This window comes from Scylla paramamosain, chromosome 26 (assembly GCF_035594125.1).
Source record: "Scylla paramamosain isolate STU-SP2022 chromosome 26, ASM3559412v1, whole genome shotgun sequence".
Classification (NCBI taxonomy): domain Eukaryota; kingdom Metazoa; phylum Arthropoda; class Malacostraca; order Decapoda; family Portunidae; genus Scylla; species Scylla paramamosain.
Window position 1 is genome coordinate 18,188,851 of NC_087176.1, and position 20,408 is coordinate 18,209,258.

Consider the following 20,408-nt stretch of genomic DNA (forward strand, 5'->3'; position numbering starts at 1 on the left):
AGCGGACATGCTGTGAGATAGATTTGGAGAGCTTGAAAAGAGAATGAGTGGTTCCAAGCTTGGAATGACTCTGGAAATTATTTCTGAGGTGAGTGGTGAAGTCCTCGAAGGTGGTCAGAGAAGCAAATCTGTCTGACTTCACCAACAGGCCAGCGAGACTCGAAGACTCGTGACAGATGCATGATTTCAAGATGGAGATTTTCTCTTTATCAGATGTGGCTGCACGTCGAGTGTTTTCCTCCTCAATTCTTTGAATTAACTGATGAATAGTCTCTGTGCCAGTACCAGAAAAATTAGGAAGGTGATGAGATTCGTGTATGAAGGTGATATGAGGAGTAGCGGTGGTTTCAGTGGACATTGTGGCAGATAATAAAGGAGAGAGTGCAGACTGTGAGCGTGTTTGCATGAACGACGTGAATATACAGATAATTAAAGAACAATAGGCACAGAAATATAAAAACACATAATACACAGCACACAATATAACACAGAATGATACACAAAATAATAACAAAGCCAACAACAATAATAATGAAAGACAGAAGGGAATGATATAAACACTGATAAGCAGACAGACAGACAGACAGAGGGCAGGAGACGGATAGGCAGACAGACAGACAGACAGGCAGGCAGGTAGATAAACAGACAGATAGGCACTACTTAATAGGAGAAGAAGAAAGAGTCAAACACAAGAATAATCTGGACCAGACTGATAGTTAAATATTGGCCAGGAAGTAACAGCGGATGACTGGAGGAGCACAGCTGGGCAGACATGAGAAGAAGACCTTGGACGGGTCCGGTAGTGAAAGTGATGGTGATGACGGCTGCCCGGAGAACGTCCCAGGAAGGTTGTCCGATGATGAGGGATGGCCGTAAGCACTGGTGGAGAGGATGGTGGGTGGGGATGGCTCAGGGAAGGAGCCAAGTCCGTGAGCACGTGGGATGGCTCAGAGAAGGAGCCAAGGGACTCCCACTCCTGAGTAGGAAGCAAGAACGACTACACGGCTGCAGGGTGTGGTGTGGAGCAGGGTGAGGCCACATGGACGAGTCACATGGGAGCACGTGGGAACAGCCGGGAGAGAGAGAGCACGTGGCTTATCAGCGTCACACTTGCCTCGATAGGGCATGATATTCTCGTCTTGGTGTGTACGTATGAGTCTTGATGTGTCTTCAATTGTACAACACTGCTTGGCCACCACTTGTTCTGAAGACTTTGCCACCACTGTCCTAGGAGAGAAGTGTCACCACTGTATCGATGAAGTTGTTGCTTGCCCAGTCGATGAAGATGCTTGGGATGTTGTTAGCGTGGAGAACCGGAGTGAGGCAGTAATTCTGGTACCTCGGAGGTCGTGGGTAATTAGCTTGTTATATGACGTGCAAATAAAAGGCACGATGACGAGAGTTCTTGAATTAATGATAGGTGGCTGATTTGTACACGCTGGATTTGAAACGATTGTAACGTGAGATTCTACTCTCTCTCTCTCTCTCTCTCTCTCTCTCTCTCTCTCTCTCTCTCTCTCTCTCTCTGAAGTGATATGATTTATAACTGAGCAGCATCTCTCACAGCTGACTGTGATTGAGCGGAACTGAGTGAGAGACCAAGACTGACTGCTTGTGACTGGGTGACTGACTGACTGTGTCTCTGACTGGGAATGAACTGGAACTCCGAATGAACTGATGAGCTCACTACATGCAGGCTGTATTTATCTGAGCTAAGGACTCGAAACTCCCTTGAGAGGTAGAGAAGGGGGACGAATGCAGGTGTTATCCCTAAGGACTGGAAGTAGATATGAAGTCCCCTTGAGGTAGAGAAGGAGAAATTACCAGGAGGGAAGACAAACATACGAGTATGTACGCAGGTGTTATCCCTAAGGACTGGAGGTAGGTATGAAATTCCCTTGACAGGTGGAGAAAGGACTGGCTGGCCATGGTACACGTGGGATGAATATATGAAATAGTGATATATATATATATATATATATATATATATATATATATATATATATATATATATATATATATATATATATATATATATATATATATATATATATATATAATAGTAATTGTTGAGACTGATACAAGAGCAGCTTGACTGACTGACAGGCAGGAGGTTTTTCTCAAATTCTAATGATTCAAAGGCAAGTATAGATCTCTGAAAGAAATAAATTTGCATGAAATTTAGATTGTATATGCAGAAAGAGAGAGAGAGAGAGAGAGAGAGAGAGAGAGAGAGAGAGAGAGGTAGTTTGACTGACTGAGAGGGAGGAGATTTTTCTCAAATTTTAATGATTCATAAGCAAGTATAGATCTCTGATGTAAATAAGTTTGCACGAAATGTAGATTGTATATGCAGAGTGAGAGAGAGAGAGAGAGAGAGAGAGAGATGGTGTATGGAGAGCGAGGTTCTCAGTGACACATAGGCTCTAATCCGAAAATAGGACAGTACAAGATTTGGCAGCACCACAGGCTTTAATCCGATAATAGGACAGTACAAGGTTTGGCAGCGCCACAGGTCGGGGAATCCCCAGAAAGGACAACGCCCAAACGCTCAGTTCAAAATGGTCAGACCATAGTTGGTTGTCACTATTCAGTCCGCTCTCAGATATCAATCAAGACGCATATGTACTCTCTCTCTCTCTCTCTCTCTCTCTCTCTCTCTCTCTCTCTCTCTCTCTCTCTCTCTCTCTGCTGTAATAAAGGTAGATATATATGTTATCATTTCATGTGGTTAAGTGTTCGCCTCATGAGATCTTTGAAAGTTGCAGTTGAGACTTAAATATTCCTACATAAAAGATTGTATATATACAGAGAAGAGAAAATACTACAATATTGTGTATGGATGTGGTTGGAAGTGCCTCTGTGGTAAAGTAGTCAGAATGCTTTACCGGACGTCTGTAGGTTTGTGGATTTAATTATCTTATCAGACATGAAGGTGCTGGTTAACATTTGACACATGTATTCATCTTTCAAATCAGTTAAGAAATATCCATGTACTTCTGTACAGGACTGATATAACTGGGTAACTTGGCAAATATGGACATAATTTAAGTAATTGAGCAGAGGTCAAACACTTATAGTTTTCTGTTTATTGACGTAATGAGTTTTCAGTTCCCAGTTCAGTTCAGTGAAAAAACAAACACATCCTTCACTTCCAATTGCTTGACACGCACTGAAGCTGTGAAGCACAAGCAATAGTGATGTCATTACATACCGTCTTATGTCTGGCAATGTTGTCTGCAAGCTGATTGCCTACCCTTCACTAATATCTGACATGTCACTTGAGCAGGCTACAGCAGCGCATGGCGTTAAGGTTTGTTCATACCAAAGACTATAAAAGGAAAACAGGAAAGCCTCTATCTAAAGTGATAAAGAAAATGTGAAGTAGATATTGACCAGCAGCGCCATCTGTTGAGCTGACGCCAAACTATACCACGTACATCATCATCAGCTGTACGGCCTCCTCTTCATCTTTTTTGTGATTTTATCGCTCTGACTCTGTAGTTTGTATCATAATGTGCCGATCTTACTTTTGATTTATGTATGAACAAAATTTTTTTTTATAATTCATTATATTTTATCATGTATAATATAATTATTATGTATTATCTATTAATAGTAGTGGATGACTAAGTATGAGGACCATATTTCATGAACTGTCATTTTTCATTTTGATTTGTTCTCCATTTCCTCTAACCTTTGTAATGCATAGTAAATTATATATATATATATATATATATATATATATATATATATATATATATATATATATATATATATATATATATATATATATATATATATATATATATATATATATATATATATATATATATATATATATATATATATATATATATATATATATATTATAATTTACTTATGTCATTTAATTAGTGTACTCGTAATATAAAGGTGTATTTCAGAAGTATTTGTCTAGAACATTATATAAAGTATATGCAAGCACATAGATATATAGCATGCATAGCATGCATGGAAATGTCGCTCAATATTTTTTTTTTTCGTGGTAAACCTATCAAACAACATCCTCCAAGTTTTAGGAAGAAACATTTTTTTTTTTTTTTTTCTGATAAAGGTTCGCTTTTCATAACTACGTTTATAACTAAATGATATAAGGTAATACATGAAACTTACCTTTCTTCATCCTTTGGGAAAACATGAAAATAAGATTGGTGTCTTTTTCCTTGTTTCTCCCACAAAGGGAACACGGATGTGATCTGCCAGGCATTGTCAATCCAGGTAGTGGCTGGTAGCCCGCGTGTCTTGATCTTGATCTTGATGGTACAAGTGGCTCAGGATCACTCCTGAGCCAGGCCTTTGGATCGCAACTCCTGTAGAAGGAGGAAAAAAAAAGAGAAACGAACAGCATCCTCTATCCTAATTGTTCATACATCTGGCACGCCACATTCTCTCCAGAAACTCTTTCACCGCCTCAATCATCGTTTCATTCGCCTCTCTACACAGTCCCAGCAACAACACCATCCATTCCTTTCCTGTCTTCTCCACTCTTTCATTCCTATCATGCCCTAACTCAGTCAGTATCACTTGCATCATCTCATCCCTGTCCCTGGCATACTTCACACACTCCATCACCACATGTTCCACCGTCTCCTCCTCTCCCATGTCACACATCTGGCACACTTTGCTGCGGAACTCAGACCACCTGTAACTCCTTGCATTCACATCCATACACTGTGCCCTCGCTCGGAAGAGCGAGGGCACAGTGTATGGCTTCCATCATACCACCTTTCATACCTCGGGCCCCCTTTCTCCTTGTACCATTCCAGGGTCCTCTTTCTTTCCATCTCATTCTTCTATTCATTCAGTCCCACACATTTCACTTGTTTGTCTATCTCATTCTTCCATTTTCTCACATTCCATTCAGCTCCCACTCTGCCTCCTCTTGTTACCACCCATTCACGCTCATTTTCATTCCTCCCAACCATTCTTATCGCCCACACAACTTGCAATCTATTCTTGTGTGTCATTCTCATGCACCTCTTCCTCCATTTGCTTCCACTTTCATTCCACAGGTACACCTTCCTTGCTATTCTTGCATCATCCATTCTCTCAAGCCTAATCTTGTACCTAAGTGTGGCTTTTGTGAGTCGATGACTCTTGATCTTAGTCCTAGTGTCGATATTACATCAGAGCCATCTAGTGGGCCGACACCTAACTTTTATGCCAGTTGCTCACAAAGTTTTGGTTCAGTTTTCCTGACTTCTTTTTATAGTCTTTGGTGCACACTGAGCCTCGTGTTGTGCCAACATGTGGTGGTATTGATTATACTCGTAGTATCGTAGGTGGGCTTTTTCAACACGCCACGCACCTCACAACCATCCCAATTTCATGTAGCGCGGCACTACCCATCATCCCGCGAAGGGTGAAGGACATAAGACTTATGGTAGATGATGCTACAAGTTATGATACGCATCTGCCATAAGTATGACCCATGTCAAAACTATATGAAGAATACTGCCCCTGTTGTGGTTTTGTTGTATTATTTTCTTGGTAATGAGTAGGCTTAGGATAGTTATGCATTTGCATATGTGCGTATATAAATACATAATTTGAGTATATTTAAATATGAAAGTATATTTGTATTTTTTCATTTATACAGCCTATCTTTTTTTTTTAAGTTATGTTTATGATGAGTATTCTATATATATATATATATATATATATATATATATATATATATATATATATATATATATATATATATAGATAGATAGATAGATAGATAGATAGATAGATAGATAGATATATAGATATATATATATATATATATATATATATATATATATATATATATATATATATATATATATATATATATATATATATATATATTTATATTTATATTGTTACTAGGGCAAGGAAATATTTGTTTATGATGTTTAAATCTGGCGGGCTTGGCAGCCATGTCAGGGAGCGATGAGTTGTGTAGAAACAGAGACAGAGGAGACATGACATCTAGCTCCCTCAGGTGCCTTGTCCCTCCTTTTGCTTCGCTTTTGTGCCCTATCTCCGCAGTTGTGACCTCTGTGTACACCTGTGCTGAGAGACACTGACTGTAGTAAGCGACAGTGACAGTGGTGGTAACCTGTGATCTGTGATTTAAGGGTAAAACTGTTTGCAGTGGTGGCATCTACCATTCCCTTTGTGCCCTGTCCTGTCCTGTGACCTTGAACTTCTACATGTGTGGTTTCCTTCAATATAAGGCAGCAAAGGATTCCAATGTTTGCTTGCATCCTTTCCCTGAGTGTGTGTGTGAACAGCCAGACAGTAGGGAAATAGCCTGAGGGCGGTGGGGGCAACGTGATAAGTTTGGCATCAGGAGTGAGGATGTGGCTGGAAAAATTGAGGTGAAGAAGGCTAGTACAGTGAAATTCCTTTGTCTGGCTCGGGGGAATACAAGGTGGCTGACCCAACAAGTGCCAAGTCGAGTGGGGAGCACACTCTGGGTGATGTTGTGGCGATGATACAAACCCTTGGTGCAGGACAGCAGGCTATGAGTGAAGCACAGCAGGCTATGAGGCGGGAAGTAAGTGGTGCGTTGCATGCAATAAAGGGAGAAATAGACACTAAGTGCGCTGAACTGAAAACTGAGGTACAGAGTGAAGGCAGAATTGCAGCACAGAGAAGTTGTTGCACGCACTTTAATTGGCGTAGGGGGTCATCTGGGTGAGACTGACTGCTCTGGAGGCGAGTGGCGCCACGCTCATTGTCTCTGTGGTGGCTGGGCTCACTGAGGCTGTAAAACGCTTGGAGTGAGCGCTGTAGAGCTCAGTGATGGCCACGCACAGCAACCCCTGAGGGATCTCGTTAACGTCAAGACTGAGTGTGGAGGCGAAGAAAAAACAGAAGGAAGTGAATGGGATGGTAGGAGTATTACTATGGGGCTGGGAGATGAGCTTGTGATGGCAGGGCAGGTGGCTCAGCCAAGCGTGGACCAGCCAGTTGGGCTGGCATGCTCCCATCCCTCGCTGCCATGGTCCCCTCCTTAACCCACCTCAGCTTCTGTATTTCCCATGCCTTCGCCTTACACTCCTCCCTCTCCTCATGGCTACAGGAGCAGCATAGTAAGACGTAAGCCTCAGGAATGTCGCTGGAGGCTTATCTCGCCCACTTCGAAATGCTGGCCCAAGCTCAGGGATGGAATGAGCAGAAAAAAGGCTGTGCAGCTGGCGTCAAGCCTGAAGGGACCAGCGATGGAGGTGCTGCGTCAGCTGGACACCACCCAGCGCACCTCCTACCCAAGCCTGGTGAGCGTGCTGGAGAGGCGGTACAGCCACCACCATCAAGCTGAAGTGTTCCAGGCTCGGTTCCCGGCCAGAGTCAGAGCTTGGGGAGAGACTCTGCAGCAGCTGGCTCAGGACTTAGAGCATCTGGTGCGTAAGGCGTACCCAGTGGTTTCTGAGGAGCTGGCGGTAGTGCTGCTGAGGGACCAGTTCATGAAGGAGAAGCCATGAAAGGAGGACCCCCAGTTAGAGATCTACGTGAAGCAGGCACACATGGGTGACCTGCAAGAAGCCCTGGCACGCGCCCTGGAGTTTGAGTCATTTATCAAGACTAGCTCTGGCAGGCCCAGGGGGGGATATGAAGATGGAACTACATTCTAGGCGCAGTCAAATTAAGAGCAGACCCAAGAAGACCCGCACAAGGCCATGGACAGTGCTGGTCAAGTACCCAACGGGGTCACAAGCGGCAAGACTGCCCAGGGACACCCACCTCCCTACAGTCCCAACCTGCAGAGCAAGGAGAGCAGTATACGTACCAGCTCTGTTGCTGGAAATGTGGCAAGTTAGGCCATCTCTCCCTTTCTTGTCCTGGGAAAGCACAGAGGGGTAAGACAGTGGAGGCGGGAAACAGCAGCCAGCTGGTGAAGGGGGCCACAACCAGCTGGTCCCACGCAGGCCTGCCTCCTGGTAAGATGTTATTAAGCGGCCGCCCACAACGTGCAGGTGGAGGGTGCAGTCAACAGGAAGGTGTGCCAGTTCACATTGGATACAGCATCAGAGAGAATGTTTGTGAGACCGGACGTGACATCGATGAGGAGCCTTCCTGTGGAGGCACAGTAATTATGTGGCGCTAATGGACACTGCACGACACTATGAGGACCAGTGGAGGCCAGTATATGGGTTGGTCCAGTGGAGCAAGAGCTGCCTGTGTATGTGGCAGACATTGATGACCCATGCTTGCTGGGTCTGGACTACCTTCTGGAGAGCCATGCCTGTCTGGACTTTGCACATAGAGGTTCAGGGGAAGGAGGTGCTGCTGCTGAAGGCGAATGCCAGCACCCAGGTGGTAGCTGCCAAGACTACTTGTGTGCCACCGAGGATGGAGATTTGGATGAGTTGCAGACTGAGTCGTGGCATGGAAAATGAAGTCTGTATGGTGGTGTCCTCACCCCTCTCCCAGCTGCAGGTCGGGAAGACACTAGTGCATCCTGATGATGAGCAAGTACGTGCGCTGGTCGCTAATCTGGGGGATGAGGAGCAGCAGATACCAGCTGGAGCCGCGGTGGGGAGTTGTGAGACTGTGGAGTTGACATATGAGGCACCAGGCTCAGGCTTCAAGGAGACGGCAGTTACCCATGGCTTGTCAGCACACCCAGAGGACCTGTGGAACAGGAGTATAATGTACTTAGACAAGGAGCAGGCAGTTCAGCTATGGAAATTGCTGCAGAAGTACGCTGATGTCTTCTCGTCAGGTGACTTGGACTTAAGGCGCACAAATCTGGTCAAACATCACATCAACACTGGCAACTATCCTCCCATCAAGCAACCACCCAGAAGAGTTGCCCCTGTCCAGCGTCAGGAAATAGAAAAGGCAATAGGTGAGTTTATCAAGCAGGTGGAGAAGTCGTGTAGCCCTTGGTTATCAGCTGTAGTCCTGGTAAAAAAGAAGGATGACTCGACAAGGTGCGGTGTGGACTACAGGGCCCTGAACGAGGTGACGGTGAAGGAATCATACCCTTTACCTCGTGTCAATAATATCCTGGATGCACTGGCAGAAGCAAAGTGGTTCTCGATGCTAGACCTAAAGTCAGGTTACCACCAAGTCGAGATGGCTGAAGATGACAAGGAGAAGACAGCCTTTACGTTTGGTAGAGGTCTCTGGCAGTTCTGTGTTATGAGTTTTGGCCTCTGCATTGCACCCGCCACATTTGAGTATCTCATGAAACAAGTGCTGGAAGGATTGCATTGGGAGACTGCACTTGTCTACCTCAAAGATGTCATGTTCTTTGGCCGTACCTTCATACATGAGATAGGAAGGCTGGAAGAAGTCTTTCACCAGTTTAGGGCAGCAAACCTCAAGCTCAGCCCTAAGAAGTGTCTTCTGTTCCAGAGGGAGGTACCATTCCTTGGGGACACATCGTAGGTCAAGATGGAGTGAGAGCTGATTCTTAGAAGGTGGCTACAGTGAAGGAATGGCCAGTTCCAACAAATGTGAAGGAGGTACTGGGCCTCTTGGGATTCTGCTCCTAATACAGGAGATTCGTGAAGGACTTCGCCATTGTTGCAGCATCTCTGAATTGGCTGACTAGGAAAGGTGTGCAGTTCCAGTGGGATGAAAAGTGTCAAGCAGCCTTTGAGCAGCTAAAAAGAGTCCTAGTAGATGCACCCGTGATGCCCTACCCAGACCCTAGATTGCTGTACCTCTTGGATTGTGATGCAAGCGCTGAGGAAATTAGGGCAGTGCTCTCCCAGGAGAAGGATGGAAGAGAGCATGTGGTGGCATATTACAGCCAGAAGTTCAGTCCACCAGAGAGAAACTACTGCATCACCAGGAAGGAGTTGTTAGCTGTGATGAAGATTTTAGACCACTTCCACCCTTACCTGTATGGCGCTCAGTTCACAGTGAGAACTGACCATGCAGTTCTTAGATGGCTCAAGACACTGAAAAATCCTGAAGGGCAGCTAGCAAGATAGATTGGAAAGCTGAAGCAACACAACTACAGGATGGAGCCCGGCAGGGTGCACAACAATGCAGACAATCTTAGCCATCGACCCTGTGAGTCTGATTGTCAGCACTGTAGCCCTAAGGAAGAGCGTGTAGAGAAGTGTCGCCGGACTGTGGTGCAGGCAGATACGACAGGTAGCTATGAGCATCTGGAGGAGGCTCAGCGCGAAAACCCAGATATTGGCCCCATCCTTAAGTTAATGGAGCAGGACACCAACAAGCCAGCCTGGAAGGAGGTTGCAGCGTTAAGTCCAGATAACAAGCACTACTGGGCTCAGTGGAAGAGTCTGCAGCTTGGTGGAGGAGTGCTTCTGAAGAAATGGATGACAGCTGATGGATGTATATGCTTCTGGCAGACAGTGGTGACTAAGAAGTTAAGGGCAAGGGTGTTGTGGGAAGCATACAAAGGCGTCGTGAGTGGCCACTTGGGAGTGAAGAAGACGCTGAGCCAATTATGGCAGTGTTTCTACTGCATGGGACTGCGGTGTGATGTAGAAGAGTAGTGCTTGTGATACCTGCAGTGCCAAGAAAGGCCCCAGACGCAAGACACGAGCCCCCTTGCAGCTGTATCAGGTTGGGGCACCCATGGAGCATGTTGCAGTGGACATAGCTGGACCACTGCCAGCAACTACAGCAGGGAATCTTTACATCTGTGTGGTCATGGATTACTTCACGAAGTGGCCTGAAGCCTACGCGCTGCCTAACCATGAAGCCACAACTGTTGCTGAAGTCCTTGTGGAGCAGTTTTTCACATGGTTTGGTGTGCCAGGTGAGCTTCACTCTGATCAAGGATGTGAGTTTGAGTCAGCTGTGTTCCAGGAGTTCTGTCAACTGCTGGGGTTAAGGAAGACAAGGACAACACCCCTGCAGCCCCAATCAGACGGCATGTGTCAACTGGACACTGACATAGGAGCTGGCCAAGTACTGTGGTGAAGGACAGACCGAGTGGCAACAGAAGCTGCCAGCCTTGCTCATGGCCTACCGTTCTGTTGAGTATGAAGCCATGCCAGCCAAGCTGATGCTGGGCCGAGAGATTCGCCTGTCAGTGGATCTGATCATAGGTCATCCGCCAGATGAGGAACTGCTTATAGTGAGCACAGACTATGCTGTGGCTTTGCAGGAGTGTCTGGCCGAGGCACAATCTAAAGTTTGCCGGGGAGTCTATGAAGAGACTGTATGATCGAGGCACCAAGTCTGCAGGCTTCGCTGAGGGCAGCAATATTACTCCAGCAGCCAAGTACTGCGTGAGTTGACTTGTGCAATCCCATAGCTGGTACAGCTCTGTCAGTGACTGTTACCGAGGTGCCTCGTTTTTTTTTAAAAAAGGGTATGATGCAATGCGGGAGAGGAAACTATCATCATGACTTCTTATACCACTGAGACACCCAATAAAATATGCTATTAGGTATTCATTCTAGATGTCAAAATAACATATGAATACCAGGAAAATATCATACTAATTCTTTAGAGACATCAAGCCTCGAAACACATGAATAATGTTGCTTCATTGCACAGGATTACAGTGCTTCCAGGAGCAATAAGTCAGTCAGCAGATATGATGGGAATACTCCTTGATAAGGAATATTTTAAGATTAGTGACAAATATTTTCATGTGAGGTTGCCTAGCATTTTACTTTGTGTATACACGAGAGAGAGAGAGAGAGAGAGAGAGAGAGAGAGAGAGAGAGAGAGAGAATCTCCATTCTGAAGATGTGAAGGTGTTTTCTTTTTAATGCATGATGTTGGTTTTCCTATAATACATCATTGCTTATGTAAGCTTTTTCTTCCCATGTTCCTCTACAGGTCTGCCAGAGAGTGTGACCATGGACGGGGGAGACAGCATTACAGACCCGCTGCAGCTGTTCCTCACTTGTAATCGTGTGGGAGCTGCGCATGGAGTAGGCCGTGTGGACCTTGTAGAAAACAGATTCATTGGGCTCAAGGTGAGAGAGAGAGAGAGAGAGAGAGAGAGAGAGAGAGAGAGAGAGAAAGTCAATTGACATAAGAGTTCGAAAGGGCCAAATTTCAACATTAACCGACTCAAATTTATCAGGTTTGCTTTTACGCTCCCCTCTCCCCCATCACACTCCCCATGGACCATCCCTGCATATTTGTTACCAGGAAAATTTTCCGAGGATAGCAGTGTAAGATTATTCGGACCAGTGGTCCCAAAGCTGGGGGTGGGCACGATCCATAAAGGGGGATGTGAAGTCATCTGACAAAAAATAATTCCTTAAATAATGCTCCACCAAGAAACAAATGCTTGTTAGAATGCCTCATGCTTGTATTATTTGTTTAATTTCTTATAATTCAAGCAAAGAACTGTTTTCCTAAAGTTCTAAGCAGCGGCAAGATAAAAAACTATAAGAATTCATTTTATATAAACACAATAAAATGTGAGGGGTCAGGTCCGTTAAAAGAAAAAAGAAGAGGCGTCATGTAAGATATACGAATGCCTAACGATAGTCAGGTCATAGTCTTGCCATCATTTAATAATGAATGTTATCAGGTCGATGCCTTTCTGTGATTTGGTAGTGAGTGTTGCTTCCAGATCGCTGTTTTACAGTCACTTCCTGAGTGTTTTTTCTCGGATGGTTGTTTTCTTCATTATTCTTGATTATTGATTATAATCATCGATGGCGACACTTGTAATGCGCTCGTGCGCACGCACACTTGCCTGCTTGAGTATTCAAAGACACCGAAAATGGTCTGTTACATCCAGAAAACCTAAATAGGCCTTGTATAAAAGAAAACAACGATAATCCTTGAATTTTTCATCAGTGGTGCTACAAGAAGCCACGTAAGTTTTCAGTTGGGTACTTGTATATCAATAGTTGTATAGCCGTGCTGGATACTTACAGGATAGAGACCAGCAAATGATGCTGCTCCTTTTCCTTGCGCAGTCTCGAGGTGTGTACGAGACTCCAGGCCTTACCTTGCTACACGCCGCCCACCAGGACCTCGAGGTGTTGTGTCTAGACCGCGAGGTGAGGAAGATTAAGACGGAGCTCAGCACACGGATGAGTGAGCAAGTATACAATGGTGAGTGGACAAGTAGTGGTCAACATGACAGACCGATCCCTCCATAGCTTTATTCTTTGTTTTATTGTAAACTTTATTGATTATGTAAATCATTGAACTGCTATTTCGTTGAAAAGTATCCAGTGATTTGGTTGACTTTCACAGTGAATGCTTTCTATGTTCATGTACTTACAGGGTTCATTTGTTTCTATCGGTTCGCAACATATACGTTCAGTCTGTTCGTAAAGGAGGAGAGTGGCAGGACCCCTAGGAAGAAATAAAGTTTCCTATGGGCAGATGAATAACTTTGTCATTTTCAAGGCCTAATATTTTTTGCATGAGTAATTTTGTATTAATTGCAACAAATAAATAAAGATAGGGAGAAAATACTAAGAGCAAAAAACAGTAATATGGAAATTGATTTTTTTAAAGCCTGCTTAGTAAAATATTGTTCCCTAAAAGAAACAACAAAGACTCAGTTATTCTAATTATTTTAATTGTCTTGATATTCATATTTTGGGGCAACCACATTCAGAGGCTGAAGAAAATGCAGAAACAGGAAGAATTTCCATGCCATTCAGTTCGATCGAAGAAATCAATTCCAGAGCCCTTCAACAGATTTTGTTTCAATTTGCACGAAAGCATGGAACATTGTCGTGGAGAAAACACGCCTCTACATGATAATGTTCCAAGCTTTCGTGCAAATAATACACAAAATCAGAAGGGCTATGTGATTAATTTCTCCAATCGAAATGAATGGACTGGAAATTCACCAGACTTAAACCCTACTGATCACATTGAAGCAATCCTGAGAGGCAGAGTGGAGACTAGGATGATCCAAGAACGTGATACTGATCACTATTCAAAAGGCAATCTTATGAAACATCTGCAAGATATATTGGAGATTCTTGAGAGGAATTAAAAAGGTACCTCCAAGGAGTGGACTGGCAACGGATGCAGGGTGAGGTCAGGTCCAGGACAGAGTTCAGAGAGATAAGGCAGGATGAGAGAGGTGAGGTAAGGCATGAGGGTGTAGGACAAGAGGAGGGAAGATGTGCCTGGAAGGGGCGGAGGAGAGAGGGAGGGGGAGATAGGTGTGAGTATGTTGGAATGTCAGGTCTTACTGAAATGAGAGAGATGAGGTCGAGACGTGTAGATGAGGGAGTGGAGAGGATGGCAGGGGCCGAGATGAGGGAATTAGGTGAGGTAAATGTAGATGAATTGTATAAATATTTCGTAAAGTTCATACAGGTCATTTAGCAAATATTCCGTATAGATCAATAAGATCACAGAAAAATTACCCTAAATGGATGACTACTAGGTTAAAACATTATATAGGGTGTAAGAGAAGTATATACAAGAGATTACGGGCAGGTGAAGAAGTTTTAAGGTCACAATATAATGAATCAGTTAGAACAGTCAGGAAGTTAAAGAGGAAAGCTAAGGGCAATTACAAATTAAAGGTAGCCAGCCAGGCGAAGAATAAGGATACTATAGGTCCATTAAAGGCAGCAGATGGGGAGCTGGTTAGTTCTGGGGAGGAGATTAGTAAACTTCTGAATGAGTATTTTTTAACTGTCTTCACCCAGGAAAACATGCAGGATATGCCAGATAGTGAGCAGGTGTTTAGAGCAGATAAGAATGAGAACCTGACAGATATTTTCATAACTAGGGAGATAGTGGAACAGGAGATAGATAGGCTAAAAAAAATTCAAGACACCAGGACCAGATGAAATATATCCCAGAGTACTAAAGAGATTATTAGTGAGCTGTTAGTTTTTGTCTTTAGGAAATCACTTGAGTCGGGTGAGATACCAATAATGTGGAGGCAGGCTAAGAAAGCAGATAAAACTTTAGCATCTAACTATAGACCTGTCAGCTTAGCTTCAGTTGTAGGTAAAATATTAGAGTCAATAATAACAAGGAACATTAGGGAACATTTAGACAAACATAACTTGATAAATCAGTCACAGCATGGCTTCACGAAGGGGAAGTCTTGCCTGACAAACTTGTTAAGTTTTTATAGTAAAGTGTATGAGGCAGTAGATAATGGTGATAGTTATGATATCTTATATCTGGACTTTAGTAAAGCATTTGACAAGGTACCCCATCAAAGGCTCCTGAGAAAGGTTAGGGCACGCAGGATAGATGGGAAGGTGTTAGGCTGGATAGGGTCATGGCTTAGCGACAGGCGACAAAGAGTTGTAATGAACGGCTCGAAATCCGGGGGGGTTATGTAATTAGTGGGGTGCCATAGGGATCAGTATTAGGGCCATTGTTATTTCTAATATATATCAATGACTTGGATAGTGGAATTAGTAGTGATGTTAGTAAATTTGGGGATGACACAAAGATAGGTAGATTAATTAGGTCAGAATCGGATGCCATTGCCTTGCAGGCAGATTTAGATAGAATGAATGAATGGACGGACAGATGGCAAATGCAATTTAATATCAATAAATGCAAAGTACTTAGGGTAGGTAGAGGTACCACACAGTAGGTACACATTAAACAACCAAACTCTGGTAGGTACAGGGTACGAGAAAGATTCAGGAGTTATAGTTAGCTCTGAACTCCGTCTAGGGAAACAATGCATAGAGGCAAGAAACAGGGTAAATAGGGTACTAGGATTCATTTTTAGAAGTGTTAAAAGTAGAAAGCCAGAAGTAATATTAAAGTTATACTTGGCGCTGGTCAGACCTCATCTAGACTACGCTGTGCAGTTCTGGTCCCCACATTACAGGAAAGATATAGGTCTATTAGAATCAGTACAGAGGAGAATGACTAAAAGGATACAGGGGATGAGGATTATTCCTTAAGAGGCGAGACTGAAGTTGTTAAATTTACATTCTTTAGAGAGACGTAAGTTAAGAGGGGACCTGATAGAAGTCTTTAAGTGGTATAAGGGTTATAACAAGGGGGATGTAAGTAAAATTCTTAGGATCAGCAACCAGGATAGAACAAGAAATAATGGGTTCAAGCTTGAAAAATTTAGGTTTAGGAAGGAGATAAGAAAAAATAGAGTGGTAGATGAGTGGAACGGACTCAGTAATCATGTTGTTAGTGCTAGGACACTATAGAGCTTTAAGAGAAGATTAGACAGGTTTATGGATGGGGATAATAGATGGAAATAGGTAGGTATATTTCATACAGGGACTGCCACGTGTAAGCCTGGCCGCTTCTCGTAGCTTCCCATATTTCTTATGTTCTCATGTTATGTTCTTGAGTTCGTCACTAATCTCTTTAAGTCGCCCGATCAGACTGCAAGCTGTGTGAGAACAGTGAGGCTTCTATACTAAATATTGAAGGCATCATGGAATCTCCATTGTTTCAGCAATTCTTGAATTGTTATTGAAGCATATAGTATTGTCATGACCCAGGTTATCTTTCCAAGAAAGTGGATGTTGCACTGATCCCAGAAAGTTTTAAAGGTCTGGATTTTTAAAGGCCTCGAATACCTACCCGACCTATTCAAAATCGCCATCTATTAAACCTTCTCACAAAACCCTTACCTTGGCACAGCACACCAGGAATCACTTCAATACCAGATCAATTCTATATAATTATTTCATATAATAACAGGGTATATTAATAATAATAATGTTTTCTTACAAATAACTTGAGGTAGTACACACTACAGGAAATTAGGGAACAAATTTCTACCTTAGACCAACAGAATAATTCCTACATTCAATCGCAACAGATTCCCTCTTTTACTCAGACTCTTATATCGCATCCCTTATTGCTCAAAGGTTATACACATCAATATATGATATTCCTGTCACTTCACAAAGCACTAAAATCCTTTTACTTCTTTATAGGCCGCTGAAATATTTTCCCCAGTTAAAGGAATTTCCCTAGACAACGTCACTGCATCACTAAATAACAATTCGGTATTTTACCTCCTCAAACCTCACAAGATGTCACCACCATCACCATAGATTACCTATAACACCATAACACCACCCCCAAAGACACCAATAACACCACAACTCCAACCACAAAATGGCTGCCTCTTAGCACCAATGCTGCCCTTCAACATTACTCACCAACTCAACTCACCAAGCAAATTTCAGCGGACAAGAGCTCTTGGTACCACAAAAGACTCACCAACCTGATCATGGATATCAGGGTTATACCACCACATTGCTAATACCTCCACACACACACTCCATCACCACACCACATCCAAATTTATCCCCTGAGAATGCCACCTTTTCCATCCCCTCAGGGGCTCTGGCGCTCTGAAGAATTTGCTGACTCAGTAGGAAAGTCAGACACATATCGCCTTTCATCTTTTTCCTTACATATACATACATATAAAGAACTTAAATTATGAAGAAAATAATGCTACATGATATAAAATGAGTAAATAAGTCCTATACTAACTTATAACTAAGAATAAAGATAAGTTTAGAAGGAAAACGGAACACAGGGAACACTAAGAAAATGTGTTCCTTTTCAGGGTAAACTCGGCCAATAACATGACAGTATTCTGTATGCTCTCTTTATACCGCCCTAATGAAAGGTTATGTACCAACCTGTAGATGAAGCTGATCAGAGAGTAAGTGAGGAGACTACATGAAAGACAACTTTAGATGGAAATGGCTGTGTGAGAGGAGGTAGAGAATAAATTATCATGAAGAGATAAATAATCAAGTAAACAAAACGCCAAGAAAAACTATCTTCTATGACTTTACCTTAACTTATCGTTGTGCCATATCACCCAGGATGTCAGCAACCATGGTCTTTCATTCTCCTCCCTCTTGCGTAGCTTGAATCAACAGCAGCGCTGCTGACTTCCCGTTAGTCAGTCTGAAGAATCCGTCAATATATTTTTCTCTGGGTATTCCTATACCTCTTCTTCCTTCTATCATTCCACATGTGACCAACCTCTCTTTATATGACAGATAAATAAATAAATGAAGTAGAAGAGGAAGAACACTTCGGTCTTTCTTGTTATAGGCCTTGAAAATATTTAGGTTATCCAATCACAGAAAATTAAAATTCTTGCACTAACAACCTCTCTCTCTCTCTCTCTCTCTCTCTCTCTCTCTCTCTCTCTCTCTCTCTCTCTCTCTCTCTCTCTCTCTCTCTCTCTCTGATATTGGTAAAATTTGATTTGTCTCGCTTTTGATTGCTAACTCATAAAATTATTTCATCTCTCATCATACAAAAAACAACAAAAACATCATTTATTTACTCTCAAACTGCTACGTACTTACTACTGAACTCAACATACGTCATAACCTTTTTTGTTTTAGTTGCCACAATTTCTTTCCTGTCAGATTTCTTTAATTGCGTGTCCTGTGGCTTCAGGGTTCTGGTTCAGCCCTGAGTTCGAGTACACGAGGCGGTGCGTGGAGGCGTCGCAGGAGATGGTCACTGGTAGTGTGTCCCTCAAGGTGTACAAGGGGAACGGTGAGTAGGTGAAGCAAGGAGAGAGGAATGGCAAGTGTTATCAAAGGCAGAGGTTGAATTGAAACGTTATTTTAACAAATGTGAAAATTTCAGTTGATAATTTTAATAAAGGAGACTCCAAGTAATGTATATCCAGAACTGGGAGGGGGGGGTATAGTTGAAGATCATTGAAGAAGACAGGATAGTTTTTTGGAGGACTGTGTTGAATGGATAGATGAAGGAATTGAGTTTCTGAGGCATTGAACAACACAAGATTTGTCTTGATCCTGACCCTGATATATGAATAAAAGAAACCAAGTAATAGGATAAGAACCCTGTGGAACACCATTGTCAATAGGTTTAGAAGAAAAACAGTGGTTGTATTGCGCTGCAGCAATAGATAGCGTGAAGAGAAAATCGATTCAAAAGTGCGGAAAGATAGAAAGAGGCAGTATGCAGGAATAACAAGCACTAGGGTTCTTTCAACCTTGTTTATCTACCCTTCTTTTACATTTTTTTTTATAGCTCTTCTTTTTTACTAATAAATTCATCTTATTTTCTTCCCCCAGTGTATATCGAAGGAAGGAGTGCCCCTGTGTCTCTCTACAATCAAGAGCTAGTGTCTATGGATGTGCAAGGTGACTATGAGCCTACAGATGCTCGAGGCTTCATTCGACTCAACGCCCTTCGTCTTCGAGAGCACCAGCGAGTCAAGGCAGCCATGGGTGAGGGGCAGTAGGGCAAGCCAAGCAGGTGTGAGGCTGTTGTGAAGCTAAAGACCGGCAGTAAGAAAAACATGAGTGACGTCAAGGTGAAAATTTATGTATTTAAACAGCCACGAACATGTGAAAATTAGATTATGTGATTAAAATAATCTCAAAAGGATTCCAATAACAATAAACATTCACTTCAGTAATGATGATTATGGTGATTGCAGCATGATGACGACGACAACGATGATGATGATGATGATGATGATATCAATAATAATAATAATAATTATAATTAATAATAATAATAATAATAATAATAATGTAACGGCAAAAACAATAAAAATATTTAAGTTAAGGGATAACTACAAGAAACCACCCTGATACAATTTTTACTTTTTTTTTTTCCTTTTCCTTGTAAAGTGAGGTAAGTGTTCTTTTCAGTTTCAATCAAATACTTTTCCAAGAGTGAAACACTCACATATGTATATATATATATATATATATATATATATATATATATATATATATATATATATATATATATATATATATATATATATATATATATATATATATATATATATATATATATAATACAGGGTGTCCCATAAGTTTCCGTACATAGGAAAATTATAAGAAATTATAGAAAAATTTTTTTTATGTATACTCGTATAATATGCTCTAGATCACTGCCTTTGTGTTAAAAACACATTTCAATGTGTGTCCTCCACTGCTGAAGAACACGTTCAAACACATCTGGATTTATGCTTGTAATGGTATTTGTGATACCATATGTATGGAAACTTATGGGATATATATATATATATATATATATATATATATATATATATATATATATATATATATATATATATATATATATATATATATATATATATACTGAAAGAAGTGAAAGAACGTATAATTCTAAGTACATATATGTAATGTAATGTGTAATTCTATACATATATGCATTTTAAGGTTTTGTTTACCTGTCAGAAGAGTTGAAAATGTATGGGACTCCCGGGTGTGCTCTGCATGTAGCTATGAGGTGATGGACAGACGATTGCATTGTCGCAGCCTCAGAGGTACCACTTGGTCAAATTACGAATGGTGTAATCTTATATTCTGCAAGCTGTGGAATGTTACGAGATCTTATAACAAGACAAATGGTATTCAAAAGTATGTCATTTACCAATAAGCATTGCACGAGAACATTATTGCAGTGATTTAGAATATTCCTGTAAAATGCTACGTGACATCATCACTCAGCTGTTTTCAAGG

At 42.1% G+C, this 20,408-nt stretch overlaps 1 protein-coding gene across 2 annotated transcripts in view; it reads left to right on the plus strand.

The window, feature by feature from the left end:
* The window catches only part of LOC135113773 (argininosuccinate synthase-like), a 91,788-nt gene extending 72,276 nt beyond the window's left edge, over positions 1 to 19,512 (plus strand). For both annotated transcript variants that reach the window (XM_064029356.1, XM_064029355.1), the window contains exons 8-11: positions 11,794 to 11,933; positions 12,894 to 13,032; positions 18,331 to 18,432; positions 18,981 to 19,512. In XM_064029356.1, coding sequence (XP_063885426.1) covers positions 11,794 to 11,933; positions 12,894 to 13,032; positions 18,331 to 18,432; positions 18,981 to 19,150 — 551 coding nt within the window. In that variant the 3' untranslated portion in view covers positions 19,151 to 19,512. The remainder of the gene's footprint in view (positions 1 to 11,793; positions 11,934 to 12,893; positions 13,033 to 18,330; positions 18,433 to 18,980) is intronic.
* Positions 19,513 to 20,408: the final 896 nt, after the last annotated feature.